An 18,481-nucleotide genomic window follows, 5' to 3' on the forward strand; every position below is an offset into this window, starting at 1 on the left:
CCCCATTACCCCCCCAAACCCCCTCCCAGTCCCTCCCAGTCCCTCCCAGTCCCCCCCAATCCCCTCCCAGTCCCTCCCAGTCCCCTCCCAGTCCCCTCCCAGTCCCTCCCAGTCCCTCCCAGTGCTCCCAGTGCTCCCAGTACCCGGCCGTTACTGGTTTCCAGCAGCTGGGCCCCTCCCCGGGCGCTGCCCACGGCCGCCCCCAGCCCCGAGGGGGCCACGGCCACGGCCAGGGGGGAGGGGGCGGCCTGGGGGGGTCTGCGGGGAGGATTTTGGGGTGAATTCCGGCCATTTTGGGACATTTGGGAATTGGGGGATTTTGGGGTGAAATCGGGCGATTTTGGGACATTTGGGAATCAGGGGGTTTTGGGGTGAAATCGGGCAATTTGGGGGCATTTGGGAATCGGGGGGTTTTGGGGTGAAATCGGGGGATTTTGGGGCATTTGGGAATCGGGGGGGTTTGGGGTGAAATCAGGGGATTTTGGGACGTTTGGGAATTGGGGGATTTTGGGGTGAAATCAGGCAATTTTGGGGCATTTGGGAATTGGGGGATTTTGGGGGGAATTCGAGGGAATTTGGGACATTTGGGATGTGGATCATTTTGGGGTGAATTCGGGCAATTTGGGGGCATTTGGGAATTGGGGGATTTTGGGGTGAATTCAGGCGATTTTGGGGCATTTGGGAATTGGATCATTTTGGGGTGAATTCAGGGGATTTGGGGCCGTTTGGGAATCGGACCATTTTGGGGTGAATCGGGGTGAATTCGGGTCATTTGGGCCACGCCGCTTTTGGGGTGAATTCCGGGGATTTTGGGGCTCACCTGCGGGGCCGGGGGGCTCCGGGGGGGGGGCGGGGGCAGCGCAGGAGCCGGGAGCCGGGGGGCAGCAGCTGGGGGAGGGGCAGCTCCTGCGCCAGCCCCATAGCGAGCGCCTGCCCCATAGCGGGGGGGGCCTGCCCCATAGCGAGCTCCTGCCCCATAGCGAAGCCCTGCCCCATAGCGGGACCCTGCCCCATAGCGAGCTCCTGCCCCATAGCGGGACCCTGCCCCATAGAAGGACCCTGCCCCATAGCGAAGCCCTGCCCCATAGCGAGCCCCTGCCCCATAGAAGGACCCTGCCCCATAGCGAAGCCCTGCCCCATAGAAGGACCCTGCCCCATAGCAAGGCCCTGCCCCATAGCGAAGCCCTGCCCCATAGCGGGACCCTGCCCCATAGAAGGATCCTGCCCCATAGAAGGACCCTGCCCCATAGCGGGATCCTGCCCCATAGCGGGACCCTGCCCCATAGCGAGCTCCTGCCCCATAGAAGGACCCTGCCCCATAGCGAGCTCCTGCCCCATAGCGGGACCCTGCCCCATAGAAGGACCCTGCCCCATAGCAAGCGGCTGCCCCATAGCAAGGTTCTCTGGCCCCATAGAGGGGTCCTGCGCCATAGAGGGACCCTGCCCCATAGCGAGGGGGTCCTGCCCCATAGCGAGCTCCTGCCCCATAGAAGGACCCTGCCCCATAGCAAGCAGCTGCCCCATAGAAGAGTCCCCCAGCCCCATAGCGAGCTTCTCCTGCCCCATAGCAAGGTCTTTCTGCCCCATAGCAGGGTCCTTCTGCCCCATAGAGGGGTCATCCTGCCCTATAGCGAGGCCCTGCCCCATAGCGAGGGTCTGCCCCATAGCGGGGTCCTCCTGCCCCATAGCAAGCTTCTCCAGCCCCATAGCGATGTCCCCGTGCCCCATAGTGGACTCCTGCCCCATAGCGGGCTCCTGCCCCATAGCGGTGTCCCCCAGCCCCATAGCGGGCTCCTGCCCCATAGCGGTGTCCCCCAGCCCCATAGCAAGCTCCTGCCCCATAGCAAGGTCTTTCTGCCCCATAGCAGAGTCCTTCTGCCCCATAGCGGTGTCCCCCAGCCCCATAGCGGGCTCCTGCCCCATAGCAAGGTCTTTCTGCCCCATAGCGGGCTCCTGCCCCATAGCGGTGTCCCCCAGCCCCATAGCAGACTCCTGCCCCATAGCGAGCTCCTGCCCCATAGCAGGGTCTTTCTGCCCCATAGCGGGCTCCTGCCCCATAGCGGTGTCCCCCAGCCCCATAGCGGGCTCCTGCCCCATAGCGGGGTCCCCCTGCCCCACAGGCAGCAGCGGCTCCAGCCCCACGGGCGGCTCCTCGGTCGCCAGCCCCATAGCGGCCTCCACGGCCGCCAGCAGCGGCTCCAGCCCCACGGCGCGCACGGCCCCACGGCGCTCGGCGGCTCCTGGGGGACGCGGCAATGGGGCTGGACCCATAGCGCCCCATAGGGACCCCATAGGACCCATAGGGACCCCCCAGCCCCATAGCGCCCCATAGAGCCCCATAGGACCCATAGGGACCCATAGGGACCCCCCAGCCCCATAGCGCCCCATAGAGACCCCCTGGCCCCATAGAGACCCGCCAGCCCCATAGCGCCCCATAGAGCCCCATAGGACCCATAGGGACCCATAGGGAACCCCCAGCCCCATAGCGCCCCATAGAGACCCATAGCTGCCCCATAGCGCCCCATAGCGCCCCATAACTCCCCATATCTCCCCATAACCACCCCATAGTGCCCCATAACCACCCCATAGCGCCCCATAAGTGCCCCATAGACCCCATAACCCCCCACCGCTGCCCCATAGCGCCCCATAGAGACCCATAGCTGCCCCATAGCGCCCCATAGCGCCCCATAACCCCCCATATCTCCCCATAACCCACCCCATAGCGCCCCCTAAGTGCCCCATAGACCCCATAACCCCCCACCCCTGCCCCATAGCGCCCCATAGCGCCCCATAACCACCCCACCCTGCCCCATAGCTGCCCCATAGCTGCCCCATAGTGCCCCATAACCACCCCATAGCGCCCCATATCCCCCCACCCCTGCCCCACAGCTGCCCCATAGCGCCCCACAGCGCCCCATATCACCCCATATCACCCCATAACCCCCATAACCCACCCCATAGCGCCCCATAGCGCCCCATAACCACCCCATAACCACCCCATAGCGCCCCATAACCACCCCATAGTGCCCCATAGCGCCCCATAACCACCCCATATCGCCCCATAGCACCCCATAACCACCCCATATCACCCCATAGCGCCCCATAACCACCCCATAGCGCCCCATAACCACCCCACCCTGCCCCATAGCGCCCCATAGCGCCCCATAACCACCCCATATCCCCCCACCCCCACCCCATAGCTGCCCCATAGCGCCCCATAACCACCCCGTATCACCCCATATCCCCCCATAACCACCCCATAGCGCCCCATATCCCCCCACCCCTGCCCCATAGCTGCCCCATAGCTGCCCCATAGCACCCCATAACCACCCCATAACCACCCCATATCCCCCCATAACCACCCCATACCCACCCCACCCCGCCCCACAGCTGCCCCACAGCTGCCCCCCAACTCACTCAGGGCCCTGGCGCCGTGGGGCAGCCCCCCGAGGGCCCCGGCCCCCAGCAGGGCGCGGACGAAGCCGACCCCGCGCAGGAGGCCCCACAGCGGGGCCCAGAGCTCCGCCTCCGCCTGGAGGACACGCCCACCACGGGGTTAGCCACGCCCACAATCCCGTAGGCCACGCCCCCTGCCCCTTAGCCCCGCCCCCCTGCCTCCAAAACCCCGCCCCCTGCCTCCAAAAACCCGCCCCCTGCCCCATAGATATCGATATCGGGAGCCCCGCCCACCACCTGGCCACGCCCACCACCTATAGGCCACGCCCACAACCCCTTAGCCCCGCCCACAACCCATTAACCACGCCCACAACCCCTTAGCCCCGCCCCCTGCCCTTATAACCCCACCCCTGCCCCATAGGGACCCATATCGGGAGCCCCGCCCACCTTGTGGCCACGCCCACAACCCCTCAGCCCCGCCCCCTTACCCTTAGCCCCGCCCACAACCCATTAGCCCCGCCCCCCGCCTCCAAAACCCCGCCCCCTGCCCCATAGGGACCCATATCGGGAGCCCTGCCCACCCTTAGGCCACGCCCACCACCCACAGACCACGCCCACAATCCCTTAACCACGCCCACAACCCCATAGACCCGCCCCCTTACCCGTAGCCCCGCCCACAACCCATTAGCCACGCCCCCTGCCCTTATAACCCCGCCCCCTGCCCCATAGGGACCCATATCGGGAGCCCTGCCCACCCTTAGGCCACGCCCACCACCCATAGGCCACGCCCACAACCCCTTAGCCCCGCCCCTTTCCCCTAAACCCCGCCCCCTTCCCTTCTAACCCCGCCCCCGCCCCATTCCAGAAGCCCCGCCCACCCCCTGGCCACGCCCCCAACCCCCTTAAGCCCCGCCCCACCCCCTTTAAGCCCCTCCCCCAGCCCCTTTAAGCCCCGCCCCCCTCCCCCGGAGGCCCCGCCCACCAGGAGGCGTGGCAGCAGCGCCAGGCTCTCGGCGGCCCCGCCCTCGAAGCTGCCGTCCAATCGGGGGTCGGCGGCGCGAAGCTCCGCCCCTAGGGAGGGCAGCGATTGGCTGAGGGGCTCCAGGCCACGCCCCCTGCCCCTAGACCCCGCCCCCTTCCCATAAACCCCGCCCCCTTGCCCCCATCTTACCGGCCAATAGGATCCGGGCTATCTTGGGCGTGTCGGGGGCGTGGCCCCGGAAGTGACGTCGTGGCCCCGCCCCCAGGAAGGCCCGGGCGGCCTCGGCCAATGGGGAGCTGCCCAGGTGGAGGCGGGCCCCCGGGGCGGCCAATGGGGAGCCGCAGGCCTCCAGGAGCCTGGGAAAAGGGGCGGGGCCACGTCAGGAGGGGGCGTGGCCAAGCAGGGGGGGGCGTGGCCAAGCCGGGAGGGGCGTGGCCGGGTGGGCGTGGCCACGGAGGGACAGGGGGCGGGGCTTAGGGGCAGGGGGCGGGGCCTCACCAGCGCAGGTCCCGGAGCAGGGCCCAATGGGGGGCGGGGCAGGGGGCGGGGCCAGCGGCCGCCGCTGCCTCCGCCCACGTGGGGGTGGCCCCGCCCACTCGCTGCCCCGCCCCCAGCACGGCCAGCAGCTGCCCCTCCCCCAGGCCTGCGGGGAACGACCAAATAAGGGCAAAAATACCATATATGGTAATGAGGCCCATATATGGTAATTAAGCCCATATATGGTAATTACGCCCATATATGGGCATGGAGCGTATCAATACATGCCCATATATGGTGTGGGGGGCCATATATGGCCGCACATGCCCATATATGGCAAGGACTCCATATATGGTAAGGATTCACGCCGTATAAGGGCGTTTTTGCCATATATGGGCAGGAAATTTGCATATTTTTGAATACTGCATGCTAATGAGCTTCCATATATGGTAAAAGGGGGGTGTATATATGGAGGGCGTGCCCATATATGGCATGGAATGCTAATATATGCTAATTTAGTCCTTTCCTGGCGTCCATATATGGGAAAATATGATGATATGCAAATTAATATGCAAATTAACCTCATTTTATGCTAATGAGGTGTTGTTCTGGAGGGCTGCTTGATGTCCTTATATGGTAAGGCTTAATTGGCGCCGTATGCTAATGAATCGCTCTTCCCATAATGACCATATACGGTAAAATAATAGGGATATGCAAATGAGTATGTTAATTTATGCAAATGAGGTGTCCATATATGGAAGAGGAGGCGGTATATTAGCAGGAGATGCCCATATATGGTAAAGAAACCCAAATATATGCAAATGAGGGTGACTAAAGACGGAAGCAGCCCTCCCACTGCCATATATGGGAAGGATATGCTAATATATGCAAATGAGATGACCATATATGGGCATAGGCATTAAATATACGGTGTTAGATATGCAGATTTATGCAAATTTCCTGCCCTTATATGGAGCCGAGGCCCCCCTAATCCCACCCTCTGCCCATATAAGGCGCGAGGGGGCGTGTCTCACCGTGGGGGGCGGCGTCGAGGGCGGCCAATGAGAGGGCGAGGGCGGGGCCGTGGCGCTGCTGGAGGCGGAGGAAGAGGCGGCCCAGCAGCCCCGGCAGGGTGGGCGGGGCCGAGGCCAGCGCCTGGGTCACCTGGGGGCGGGGCCAATCCGGTGGGCGGGGCCTCCGGGAGGAGGGCGTGGCCTCGGTGGGCGAGGCCGGGGGCGGGGCTTAGAGGATGGGGTAGGGGTGGGCGGGGTTTAGGGGGCGGGGGGAGGGGTGGCCATTATCTGGGTGGGAGGGGCTTAATCCAGGTGGGCGGGGTCATAATCCGGGGGTAGGGGTCATAATCTGGGTGGGCGGGGCCATAATCTGGGGGGGAGGAGTCATAATCTGGGTGGGCGGGGTCATAATCCGGTGGGCGGGGCCATAATCTGGGTGGGAGGGGTCATAATCTGGGTGGGAGGGGCTTAATCCGGGTGGGCGGGGTCATAATCCGGGTGGGCGGGGTCATAATCCGGGTGGGTGGGGCCACAATCCGGGAGGGGGTGCCATAATCTGGGTGGGCGGAGTCATACTATGGGTGGGCGGGGCCATAATACGGGGGGGCGGGGTCATAATCCGGGGGTAGGGGCCATAATCTGGGTGGGCGGGGTCTTAATCTGTATGGGCGGGGCCATAATCCGGGTGGGCGGGGCCTTTATCAGGGTGGGCGGGGTCATAATCCGGGGGTCCGGGGCCGTAATCTGGGTGGGCGGGGCCGTAATCTGGGTGGGAGGAGTCATAATCCGCGTGGGCGGGGCCATAATCCGCGTGGGCGGGGTCATAATCCGGGGGTAGGGGCTATAATCTGGGTGGGCGGGGTCTTATTCCGGGTGGGCGGGGTCTTAATCTGTATGGGCGGGGCCATAATCCGGGTGGGCGGGGCCATAATCTGGGCGGTGGGGGGTGCCGGGGCTGGGATGCCGGGAAGGGGGCGGGTCTTAGGGAGTGGGCGTGGCTCGTAGGGGAGGGGGCGGGGCTTACGTCCTCATGGCGGGCGAAGGCGCCGAGCTCGGCCAATAGGAGCTTGAGGTAGAGCGGCTGCCGGGCCCCGCCCTTGGCCAGCACCCGCCGCACCTAGGGGTGACGTCATCGATGACGTCATCCAGCGGGATTAGCCAATAGGCGGGGCTCCCGGGATTAAGGGGCGTGGCCTACTTACCTGGTCGGGCTCCAGGCTCCGCCCACTTCGCTTAAGCTCCGCCTCCAGGAGCCGGGCGCGGTCGCCGGGGGGCAGCGGCCCCAGGGGCAGGTGGTGCCAGGCCCCGCCCACTTCCTCCCAGGGGGCGTGGCCTGGGCGGGGCGTGGGGGCGCTCAGCACCAGGGTCACCCGCTGATTGGATGGGGAAGAAGGGGGCGAGGTCAGGTGATTGGTGGCTCCTCCCCCCTGGATTACGGCCCCGGTATAGCGCGGTATGGCCAGATTATGGCCCCGCCCACCCGGATTGTGGCCCCGCCCACCCGAATTATGGCCCCGCCCACCCGGATTATGGTTCATCCCCCCGGATTATGGCCCCGCCCACCCGGATTTTGGCCCCTCCCACCCGGATTATGGCCCCGCCCATCCGGATTATGGTTCATCCCCCCGGATTATGGCCCCGCCCACCCGGATTATGGCTCCTCCCACCCGGATTATGGCCCCGCCCACCCGGATTATGGCCCCGCCCACCCAGATTGTGGCCCCACCCCCCCATATTATGGCCCCGCCCACCCAGATTGTGGCCCCACCCCCCATATTATGGCCCCGCCCACCCGGATTATGGTCCCTCCCACCCGGATTATGGCCCCGCCCACCCAGATTATGACCCCACCCACCATATTATGGCCCCGCCCACCCAGATTATGCCCCCACCCCCCCCGATTATGACCCTCCCACCCATATTATGGCCCCGCCCCCCCGGATTATGGCCCCGCCCACCCATATTATGACCCCGCCCACCCCGATTATGGCCCCGCCCACCCGGATTATGACCCCACCCCCCGGATTATGGCCCCGCCCACCCAGATTATGCCCCCTCCCTCCCGGATTACGCCCCCTTTTAGCCCCGCCCCCTTACCGGCGGCAGCGTGGCGGGCAGCCAATCGCGTCGCGGGGCCCCGCCCTCGTGCAGCGCCCCCGGGTCGTCGACCACTAGGACGAGGCGGAGCCCGCGGGGAGGGGGCGTGGCCAGGAGCGAGAGGAGGCGGAGCCTCAGCGACCTGGGGGCGGGGCCAAAATGAGAGTGGGCGGGGCTACAGGCGAAGGGGGCGGGGCTGGGGGAGGGGGCGGGGCCTCACCCGTAGCTGGCGCCCTCCAGGGGGGTGTGGCCTTGGTGGGCGTGGCCTCCGGAGTGGGCGTGGCCTTCCGGCTGGGCGTGGTCTCCCGGGGGGGCGTGGCCTCGGAGGCGGGCCAATTGGGCGCAGAGGTGGGCGAGGGCCAATCGGGCGTCGGCTTGGTCGGGCCGCGCCCCCGCGAAGTGATAGGCCGGCAGGCAGCGGGGGCGGGGCCTGCGGGGGGAAGGGGGCGGGGCCTGGCGCAGGGCGCCCACCAGGGCGGCCTATGGGAGGAGGAGGGGGAGGGGTTAGGCCACGCCCACTCGGGCTTATAAGGGGGTAGGGCGGGATTATGGCCATATATGGGCGTGGGTTCTGGGTTAAGCCAGCCGGAAGCCCCGCCCCTTTGTCCTTATATGGTCAACGGGTGGTTATTCCCCACTGAAGCCCCTCCCCTTTGCCCATATATGGAAATTTAATAGATACCGCTCCCTAGAAGCCCCGCCCCTTTGCCCATATATGGAAATACACCACCCTAGCTCCCCTTAAGCCCCTCCCCTTTGCCCATATATGGTCATTGTCCCACTTCTGCTCCCCGGAAGCCCCTCCCCTTTGCCCATATAAGGTCACCACCCCCCATATCTCCTCCAGTAGCCCCTCCCCTTTGCCCATATATGGAAAATTTCTGTCCATTACTCCCCAGAAGCCCCTCCCCTTTGCCCATATAGGGAAACACACCACGATAGCTCCCCGGAAGCCCCTCCCCTTTGCCCATATAAGGTCACCACCCCCCATATCTCCTCCAGAAGCCCCTCCCCTTTGCCCATATATGGAAATCTACTGGCTATAGCTCCCCGGAAGCCCCTCCCCTTTGCCCATATATGGAAATCTACCGGCCATAGCTCCCTTTAAGCCCCTCCCCTTTGCCCATATAAGGCCACCACCCCCCAGAAGCCCCTCCCTTTTGCCCATATAAGGCCACCACCCCCCAGAAGCCCCTCCCCTTTGCCCATATAAGGCCACCACCCCCCAGAAAGCCCCTCCCCTTTGCCCATATATGGTGGCGGGCCCACCAGGAAGACGGTGCGGCCGTCGCCGGGCTCCCCGGTGACCAGCAGGCGGCTGTGGCGGCCATCTTGGATGGCGGCGGCCGTGGCGGCCACCAGGCGCTGGCGGGCGCTGCCGGCGGCCATCTTGGCGGCCAGGAAGGCCTCCTGCAGGGAGGGCGGGGGGCCCTGTCGGGAGAAGGAGGGGCCAATGGGGGGGGGCGGGGCCTCGCTGATGACCTCACCGCCGGCAGGAAGTGACGTCACGGGGCCGGGCGATGACGTCACGCACCTGCAGGAAGTGACGCTGCAGCAGGGCCCAGACGTCGGCCACCACGTGCTCCACGAAGGCCTCCAGGCCCCTCACCTCCCCGGCCTCCCAGCGGCACCCGTAGCTATAGGGGGGGACACAAGGGGGCGTTGGGGACCCTATAGGGCCTTGGGGGACCCCATAGGGGCTTGGGGGACCCCATAGGGGCTTGGGGACCCCATAGGGGCTTGGGGGACCAATGGGGGCTTGGGGAAGCCAATGGGGTCTTGGGAAAGCCAATGGGGTCTTGGCGAACCCTACAGGGTCTTGGTGAACCCTATGGGGTCTTGGGGACACAATGGGGTCTTGGGGACACAAGGGGATGTTGGGGGCCCTATAGGGCCTTGGGGACCCCATAGGGGCTTGGGGGACCCCATAGGGCCTTGGGGGACCCCATAGGGGCTTGGGGGACCAATGGGGGCTTGGGAAACCCAACGGGGTCTTGGGAAAGCCAATGGGGTCTTGGCGAACCCTACAGGGTCTTGGCGAACCCTATGGGGTCTTGGGGACACAAGGGGACGCTGGGGACCCCATAGGGGCTTGGGGACCCCATAGGGGCGTGGGGGACCAATGGGGGCTTGGGGAAGCCAATGGGGTCTTGGGAAACCCAACGGGGTCTTGGGAAAGCCAATGGGACATCAAGGAACCCTATAGGGTCTTGGGGTCCCTATAGGGTCTTGGGGTCCCTATAGGGTCTTGGGGGATTCAATGGGGTCTTGGGGACCCCATAGGGGCTTGGGGGACCAATGGGGGCTTGGGGAAGCCAATGGGGTCTTGGGGAAGCCAATGGGGTCTTGGCGAACCCTATAGGGTCTTGGCGAACCCAATGGGGTCTTGGGGACACAATGGGGTCTTGGGGACACAAGGGGATGTTGGGGACCCTATAGGGGCTTGGGGACCCCATAGGGGCTTGGGGGACCAATGGGGGCTTGGGGGACCAATAGGGGCTTGGGGAAGCCAATGGGGGCTTGGGAAACCCTATAGGGTCTTGGCGAACCCTATGGGGTCTTGGGGACACAAGGGGATGTTGGGGACCCTATAGGGGCTTGGGGACCCCATAGGGCCTTGGGGGACCCCATAGGGGCTTGGGGGACCAATGGGGGCTTGGGAAACCCAACGGGGTCTTGGGAAACCCAATGGGACATCAAGGAACCCTATAGGGTCTTGGGGTCCCTATAGGGACTTGGGGGATTCAATGGGGTCTTGGGGACCCCATAGGGGCTTGGGGGACCCCATAGGGGCTTGGGGGACCCCATAGGGGCTTGGGAAACCCAACGGGGTCTTGGGAAAGCCAATGGGGTCTTGGCGAACCCTATAGGGTCTTGGTGAACCCAATGGGGTCTTGGGGACACAATGGGGTCTTGGGGACACAAGGGGATGTTGGGGACCCTATAGGGCCTTGGGGACCCCATAGGGGCTTGGGGGACCCCATAGGGGCTTGGGGGACCAATGGGGGCTTGGGAAACCCAACGGGGTCTTGGGAAACCCAATGGGACATTGAGGAATCCTATAGGGTCTTGGGGTCCCTATAGGGTCTTGGGGGATTCAATGGGGTCTTGGGGACCCCAAAGGGGCTTGGGGACCCCATAGGGGCTTGGGGGACCCCATAGGGGCTTGGGGGACCAATGGGGGCTTGGGAAACCCAACGGGGTCTTGGGAAAGCCAATGGGGTCTTGGCGAACCCTATAGGGTCTTGGTGAACCCAATGGGGTCTTGGGGACACAATGGGGTCTTGGGGACACAAGGGGATGTTGGGGGCCCTATAGGGCCTTGGGGACCCCATAGGGGCTTGGGGGACCAATGGGGGCTTGGGGGACCAATGGGGGCTTGGGGAAGCCAATGGGGGCTTGGGAAACCCTATAGGGTCTTGGCGAACCCTATGGGGTCTTGGGGACACAAGGGGATGTTGGGGACCCTATAGGGGCTTGGGGACCCCATAGGGGCTTGGGGGACCAATGGGGGCTTGGGGGACCAATGGGGGCTTGGGGAAGCCAATGGGACATCGAGGAATCCTATAGGGTCTTGGGGTCCCCTATAGGGACTTGGGGGATTCAATGGGGTCTTGGGGACCCCCAAAGGGTCTTGGGGACCCCATAGGGGCTTGGGGGACCAATGGGGGCTTGGGAAACCCAACGGGGGTCTTGGGAAAGCCAATGGGGTCTTGGCGAACCCTACAGGGTCTTGGTGAACCCCTATGGGGTCTTGGGGACACAATGGGGTCTTGGTGACACAAGGGGATGTTGGGGGCCCTATAGGGCCTTGGGGACCCCATAGGGGGCTTGGGGGACCCCATAAGGTCTTGGGGGACCAATAGGGGCTTGGGCGACCCCATAGGATCTCGGACAGCCAATAGGATCTCGAGGAACCCCATAGGGTCTTGGCGACCCCATTGGGCCATCGAGGACTCCGCAGACCCCAGAGGACATCAGGGCCCCCCCGATGACGTCACGGCCCCCCTGATGACGTCACCACCCCCCTTGATGACGTCACCGCCCCCTTGATGACGTCACCTCCTGACGGCCCGCCACCCCGGGGTGCTCCTTAAGCTCCGCCTTCAGCGCCGCCATCATGGCCGCCGCCTCCGCCGACTCCGCCCCGTAGTCGCCCCGCCGGTCCTCAGGCACCTCCCTGCGCCCCCATTGGCTGGATCAGGCCACGCCCCCTCCCTCCGGGCCACGCCCCCTTCCCCGGATTAACCACGCCCCCCCCGCACGGTTGGTGGCCGTGCCCCACTAGGGTGGTGGCCACGCCCCCTGGTTGGTGGCCACGCCCCCCTTTTGGGTGGCCACGCCCCCTTTAGGTGGTGGCCACGCCCCCCTTGGCTGTGGACACGCCCCCTCTGTGGTGACCACGCCCCTCTAAGGTGATGGCCACGCCCCCTAGGTGGTGTCCACGCCCTCTGAGGTGATGGCCACGCCCCCTGGGTGCTGACCACGCCCCCTTTGGGTGGTGGCCACGCCCCCTTTGGGGTGACCACGCCCCCAGGAGGGTGGTTACGCCCCTCTGGTGGTGGCCCGCCCCCTTTTGGGTGACCACGCCCCTTTTGGGTGGTGGCCACGCCCCCTCGGTGGTGGTCCCGCCCCTCTGGTTGGTGGCCACGCCCCCTTTGTGTGACCACGCCCCTTTGGGTGATGGCCACGCCCCTTCTGTGGTGACCACGCCCCTTTTTGGTGGTTGCCACGCCCCCGGTGTGGTGGCCCAACCCCCTTTTGGTGGCCACGCCCCCCGGTTTTGGCCCCTCCCCTTTCCGACGGAGGCCCCGCCCCCCGCCCCCACCCTTACCGGAGGAAGGCGGGGTCTCGCATGTAAATGAGGGCGGGGGCGGGGCCGTGGGCGGGGCTCCAGCGCTGGAGGAAGGTGCGCAGCTCCAGCTCCGTCACCGAGCGCCCGGGGGGCAGGCCCTGGACAGGAGAAATTGGGGTGAAATCAGGGGAAAATGGGGTCGATGGGGGCAATGGGGACCCAATGGGGTCAATGGGGACCCAATGGGGACAATGGGGACCCAATGTGGTCAATGGGGACATAATGGGGACACAATGGGGACAATGGGGACATAATGGGGTCAATGGGGACATAATGGGGTCAATGGGGACCCAATGGGGTCAATGGGGTCAATGGGGTCAATGGGGACATAATGGGGACAATGGGGACAAAATGGGGTCAATGGGGAGCCAATGGGGACATAATGGGGTCAATGGGGTCAATGGGGACCCAATGGGGTCAATGGGGACACAATGGGGACACAATGGGGACAATGGGGACATAATGGGGTCAATGGGGACATAATGGGGTCAATGGGGACAACGGGGACCCAATGGGGACCCAGTGGGGTCAATGGGGACATAATGGGGACATAATGGGGTCAATGGGGACCCAATGGGGTCAATGGGGGCAATGGGGGCAATGGGGACACAATGGGGACCCAATGGGGTCAATGGGGAGCCAGTGGGGACCCAATGGGGTCAATGGGGTCAATGGGGACAATGAGGACCCAATGGGGTCAATGGGGCCAACGAAGACCCAACGAGGACCCAATGGAGACCCAAGGGGGACAATGGGGAGCCAATAGGGTCAATAGGGTCAACGGGGACCCAACGAAGACCCAATGGGGTCAACGGGGCCAATGAAGACCCAACGGGGACCCAGTTGGGACCCAATGGGGTCAATGGGGACATAATGGGGACAATGGGGACCCAATGGGGTCAATGGGGCCAATGGGGACCCAACGGGGCCAACGGGGACCCAACGGGGTCCCAACGGGGTCAACGGGGCCAATGAAGACCCAACGGGGACCCAGTTGGGACCCAATGGGGACAATAGGGCCAACGGGGACCCAATGAAGACCCAACGGGGACCCAATGGGGTCAATGGGGACAACGGGGACCCAACGGGGCCCCAACGGGCACCCTTGGGTGCCCCCTCACCGCGGGCGGCGTGCCGGCGCCGCGCTGGCCGTAGCGCTCGCCCAGCACCCCCAGCAGCACGTGGCTGCGCGCCACCTCCTCCAGGCACAGCTCCTGCCTCCTGCGGGGGGGAGGGGGCGGGGTGAGCACCCATGGGTGCTCCCCTCCCCCCCCCCCCACCCTCCCTGTGACCCCCTGGGCTGACCTCTGGGGGTCGGGGGCGGCCACCCCCCAGCGCAGGTCGATCTCTTGCAGGCCCAGACCCCGAGGGGCCGCCAGCGCCCGCAGCCGGGGCAGCGCCGCCCGCACCAGGGCGTCTCGCTCCGCCCCCAGATCCCGGAAGGTCGACGACACGAAGAGGCGGACGCAACGCCATTGGCTGGCCGAGGGGTGAGGGGCGGGATCACGGGGGAGGCGCCGGGAGAGCTTGCCGGGGGCGCGGGGACCACCCGATCCCACAGGATCCCGACAGATCCCCACCAGATCCCCGCAGGTCCCAGCAGAACGGCTCGGATCCTCCGTAATATCCCACCAGATCCCACCAGATCCCACCGGATCCCACCGGAACCCTTCAGATCCCACTGGATCCCACCAGATCCCGCAAGATCCCCCGTAATATCCCACCAGATCCCACCAGATCCCACCGGATCCCACTGGATCCCACCGGAACCCCTCAGATCCCACTGGATCCCAGCAGATTCCGCAAGATCCCCCGTAATATCCCACCAGATCCCACCAGAACCCTTCGGATCCCATCAGATCCCACCAGATTCCCCATCATATCCCACCAGATCCCACCAGATTGCACCGGAACCCATCAGATTGCCCATAATATCCCACCAGATCCCACCCGAACCCATCAGATCCCACCGGATCCCACCAGATCCCATCAGATCCCCCATAATATCCCACTGGATCCCGCCCGAACCCGTCAGATCCCTCTGGATCCCACCAGATCTCACAAGATCCCCACCAGATCCCCCATAATGTCCCACCAGGCCCCACCAGAACCCTTTGGATCCCACCGGGTCCCACCAGATCCCATCAGAACTGCTCAGATCTTCCATAATATCCCACCAGATCCCACCAGATCGCACCGGAACCCCTCAGATTGCCCATAATATCCCAGCAGATCGCACCAAAACCCCTCAGATCGCACCAGAACCCTTCAGATCCCACCAGATCCCATCAGATCCCACCAGATCCCCCCATAATACCCCACTGGATCCCACCCGAACCCCTCGGATCCCCCCAGATCCCCCTCACGCCCCACCAGATCCCACCAGATCCCACGGGACCCTGGACCCCCCGCCTCACCAGAGACAGATCCCTTTGCTTTCTGATCCCAGTAGATCCCAGTTCAACCCCCGCTACCCCAGTAGACGCTGACAGATCCCAGTGGATCCCTCCCAGATGCTCCCAGTAGATCCCAGTTCAACCCCCGGTGCCCCAGTAAACCCCAGCAGATCCCAGTAGACCCCAACAGACCCCGATAGATCCCAGCAGCTCCCAGTTGATCCCACTGGGTCCCAGTAGATCCAATCGGGTCCCAGTGGATCCCAGTACGCCCCAGTAGATCCCAGTATGCCCCAGTAGACCCCCACCCCCCGAAGACCCCCCCGGGATCCCCTCGATACCCCCCCTCCCCCGGGATCGAGTGGATCCCCGGCCTCACCTGATCAAGGGGGGCGGAGGGGGCGGGGCCTCGCCGGTGGGCGGGGCCGGGGGCGGGGCCGGGGGCGGGGCCAGGCCATAGCGGGCGGGGGCGGCCTCGACGTAGGCCAGGATCTGGGAGGCGTCGCCCTCGGCCACCAGCCTGGGGGGGCGGGGCCAGGTCAAAAGGGGGCGTGGCTTAACGAGGCCACGCCCCTTCTGCAAGCCCCGCCCCCTTCCCGGCTCACCTGAGCACCGATTCGTTGAAGCCGGCCAATGTCAGCGTGTCGCTGCGCCAGGGGGGCCAATGGAGGCTGGGGGCGAGGGGGCGGGGCTTAGGGGGCGGGGGCGTGGCCTATAGAGGGGGCGTGGACTGGGGAGGGGGCGTGGCCTTGGGAGGGGGCGTGGTATATCGATGGGGTGTGGTATAATGAGGGGGTGTGGTATATCGAGGGGCGGGGTTTGGAGAAAAGGGGCGTGTCTTGATGAGAAGGGGGCGTGGCCTCGAAGTGCGGCGTGGCAGAAATGGGCGGGGCCTCGTGGGTGGGGGCGTGGCCTAAGGAGAAGTGGGCGTGGCCTATACGGGGCGTGGAAGGGGTGGGGCTCGATAAGAAGGGGGCGTGGCTTAGTGGGAAGGGGCGTGGCCTGGCAAAGGGGGGCGTGGCTTAACGGGGTGTAGTCAGGGACCAATCAGATGGGGTGGTGGGGAGGGGGCGTGGCCTGGTTAAAAAGGGGGCGTGGCCAAATGTAAAGGGAGGGGTGTGCGTTAATTCAGGGGAGGGCACGGGAAGGGGGCGTGGCTTAATGGGAGGGGGCGTGGCTTAATGGAAGGGGCGTGGCTTGATGAAATGGGCGGGACTATGGAGAGGGGCGTGGCTTGAGGAGAAAGGGGCGTGGCCATTGGCCTTATAAGGAGAGGGGCAACAGAACAAGGGGCGTGGCTTGGGTATTGGGGGCGTGGCTTGGGTTTTTGGGGCGTGGCTTCGCGGGGAGGGGGCGTGGCTTCCCGGAGAGGGGGGGCGTGGCTTACTCGAAGGGGCGTGGCGTGACGTTGATGACGCGGCAGGGGCGGGGCTGGCGGCTGCGCAGGCAGAGCAGCGCCTCATTGGCTGCCGGCAGATCGGGGGCGGGGCTTAGGATGAGGAGGGTGGAGACCTGGGAGGGAGGGGAGGGGGCGTGGTCAGAGCCAGGAGGGGGCGTGGCCTCGGTGGGGGGCGTGGCCTAAAAGGGGGCGTGGCCACCTCCTCGCCGCTCTCCACCAGCTCCCAAATGGCCTCGACGGTCGCCGACGAGTCCGAAGGGGGCGTGGCCTAAAAGGGGGCGTGGCCACGAGTGGGCGTGGCCACAGAGAAGGGCGTGGTCACTGGGTGGGCGTGGTCACGAGTGGGCGTGGCCACAACGAGCCCCGCCCCTTCGTTTAACCCCGCCCATTTAGGTTAATCCCAGCCGTACCCTTTACGTTAGCCCCGCCCCTTTCCCTTTAGCCCCGCCCCTTCCGTTTAACCACGCCCCTTCCTTAAGCCCCGCCCCCGCTCCCTTCCGTTTTAGCCCCGCCCCCTCCCTGTAGCCCCTCCCTTAAGCCCCGCCCCCTTTCCCTTTAGCCCCGCCCCTTCCCCATTAGCCCCTCCCCTTCCCCTTTAGCCCCACCCCTTTCCATTAGCTCCGCCCTTTCCTTAAGCCCCGCCCCTCGATCACCCCAATTTAGCCCCTCCCCTCCCTTTAGCCCCTCCCCTAACCCCTTTTAAGCCCCGCCCCTTAAGCCCCTCCCCTCCCTTTAAGCCCCGCCCCTTGATCCCACCCTAAGCCCCGCCCCCTCCCTTAAGCCCCACCCCTCCCTTAAGCCCCGCCCACTTTAGCCCCACCCCTTCGCCCCTCCCACCCCGAGACCCCTCCCATTCAAGCCCCGCCCCCCTCAACCCCCTCCCCCTTTAAGCCACGCCCCCTTTAAGTCCCTCCCTTCAAGCCCCGCCCCTTGAGGCCCCGCCCCCTTGAGGCCCCGCCCCCACCTGCAGGCTCCGCCTCAGGGCCCTGGCGGCTCCCAGCAGCCCCCCGGGGCCCGGAGGGGGCGGGGCCTGGCTCTGGCCCCGCCCACAGATCAGCAGACGCCCCGCCCCTTCCGGGGACAGGCCCCGCCCCAGCAGGGCCAGCAGGGCCGCCGCCTCCTGCGCCTAATTAGGGGGTCATTAGGGTAATTAGGGGGTTAATTAGGGTAATTAAGGGGTTAATTAGGGTAATTAAGGGTTAATTAGGGTAATTAGGGCTTAATTAAGCTTCCCCAGCCCCAAATCCCCCTTTTTTCCACCCAAATCCCCCCGGATCCCCCTCCCCACCCCCTCCCCGACCCCACAACCCCCCCGACCCTATAACGACCCCATAAGTCCCTATAGCCCCTATACGGCCCTATAACGCCCCGATACCTTCCCCAGCCCCAAATCCCCCATTTTTCCACCCAAATCCCTCCCTTTTCCCCCCAAACCCCCTCCCCGCCCCCTCCCCGACCCCACAACCCCCCCGACCCTATAACGCCCCTATAACATCCTATATGGCCCTATATGGCCCTATAACGCCCGTATAACTTCAGTGGCCCCATAACCCTTATTTCTCCCCCCAAATCCACTTTTTTTCCCCCAAAACCCCCTCCCCGCCCCCTCCCCGACCCCATAACCCCCCCGACCCTATAACGACCCCATAAGTCCCTATAGCCCCTATATGGCCCTATATGGCCCTATAACGCCCCGATACCTTCCCCAGCCCCAAATCCCCCATTTTTCCACCCAAATCCCTCCTTTTCCCCCCACACCCCCTCCCTGCCCCCTCCCCGACCCCACAACCCCCCCGACCCTATAACGCCCCCCTCCGGCCCTATAAGTCCCTATAACCCCTATATGGCCCTATAACGCCCTGACAC

At 64.9% G+C, this 18,481-nt stretch overlaps 1 protein-coding gene across 1 annotated transcript in view; it reads right to left on the reverse strand.

Annotated features, from left to right (window-relative positions):
- Positions 1 to 18,481, reverse strand: part of TEP1 (telomerase associated protein 1) — a gene marked incomplete at both ends in the record, with an annotated part of 39,966 nt that overhangs the window by 2,909 nt on the left and 18,576 nt on the right. The window contains 23 exons of the mRNA XM_084304242.1: positions 144 to 258; positions 821 to 930; positions 2,119 to 2,240; positions 3,418 to 3,532; positions 4,379 to 4,467; positions 4,568 to 4,734; positions 4,877 to 5,021; positions 5,890 to 6,019; positions 6,893 to 6,985; positions 7,071 to 7,241; positions 7,966 to 8,107; positions 8,186 to 8,445; positions 9,235 to 9,396; positions 9,500 to 9,602; positions 12,008 to 12,145; positions 12,800 to 12,918; positions 13,942 to 14,041; positions 14,126 to 14,299; positions 15,596 to 15,736; positions 15,822 to 15,887; positions 16,604 to 16,728; positions 16,815 to 16,883; positions 17,580 to 17,741. Of these exons, the coding sequence (XP_084160368.1) occupies positions 144 to 258; positions 821 to 930; positions 2,119 to 2,240; positions 3,418 to 3,532; positions 4,379 to 4,467; positions 4,568 to 4,734; positions 4,877 to 5,021; positions 5,890 to 6,019; positions 6,893 to 6,985; positions 7,071 to 7,241; positions 7,966 to 8,107; positions 8,186 to 8,445; positions 9,235 to 9,396; positions 9,500 to 9,602; positions 12,008 to 12,145; positions 12,800 to 12,918; positions 13,942 to 14,041; positions 14,126 to 14,299; positions 15,596 to 15,736; positions 15,822 to 15,887; positions 16,604 to 16,728; positions 16,815 to 16,883; positions 17,580 to 17,741 (3,018 nt within the window). The remainder of the gene's footprint in view (positions 1 to 143; positions 259 to 820; positions 931 to 2,118; positions 2,241 to 3,417; positions 3,533 to 4,378; positions 4,468 to 4,567; positions 4,735 to 4,876; positions 5,022 to 5,889; positions 6,020 to 6,892; positions 6,986 to 7,070; positions 7,242 to 7,965; positions 8,108 to 8,185; positions 8,446 to 9,234; positions 9,397 to 9,499; positions 9,603 to 12,007; positions 12,146 to 12,799; positions 12,919 to 13,941; positions 14,042 to 14,125; positions 14,300 to 15,595; positions 15,737 to 15,821; positions 15,888 to 16,603; positions 16,729 to 16,814; positions 16,884 to 17,579; positions 17,742 to 18,481) is intronic.

The sequence above is a fragment of the Netta rufina genome (assembly GCF_964035555.1).
Source record: "Netta rufina genome assembly, chromosome: 37".
Taxonomy (NCBI): domain Eukaryota; kingdom Metazoa; phylum Chordata; class Aves; order Anseriformes; family Anatidae; genus Netta; species Netta rufina.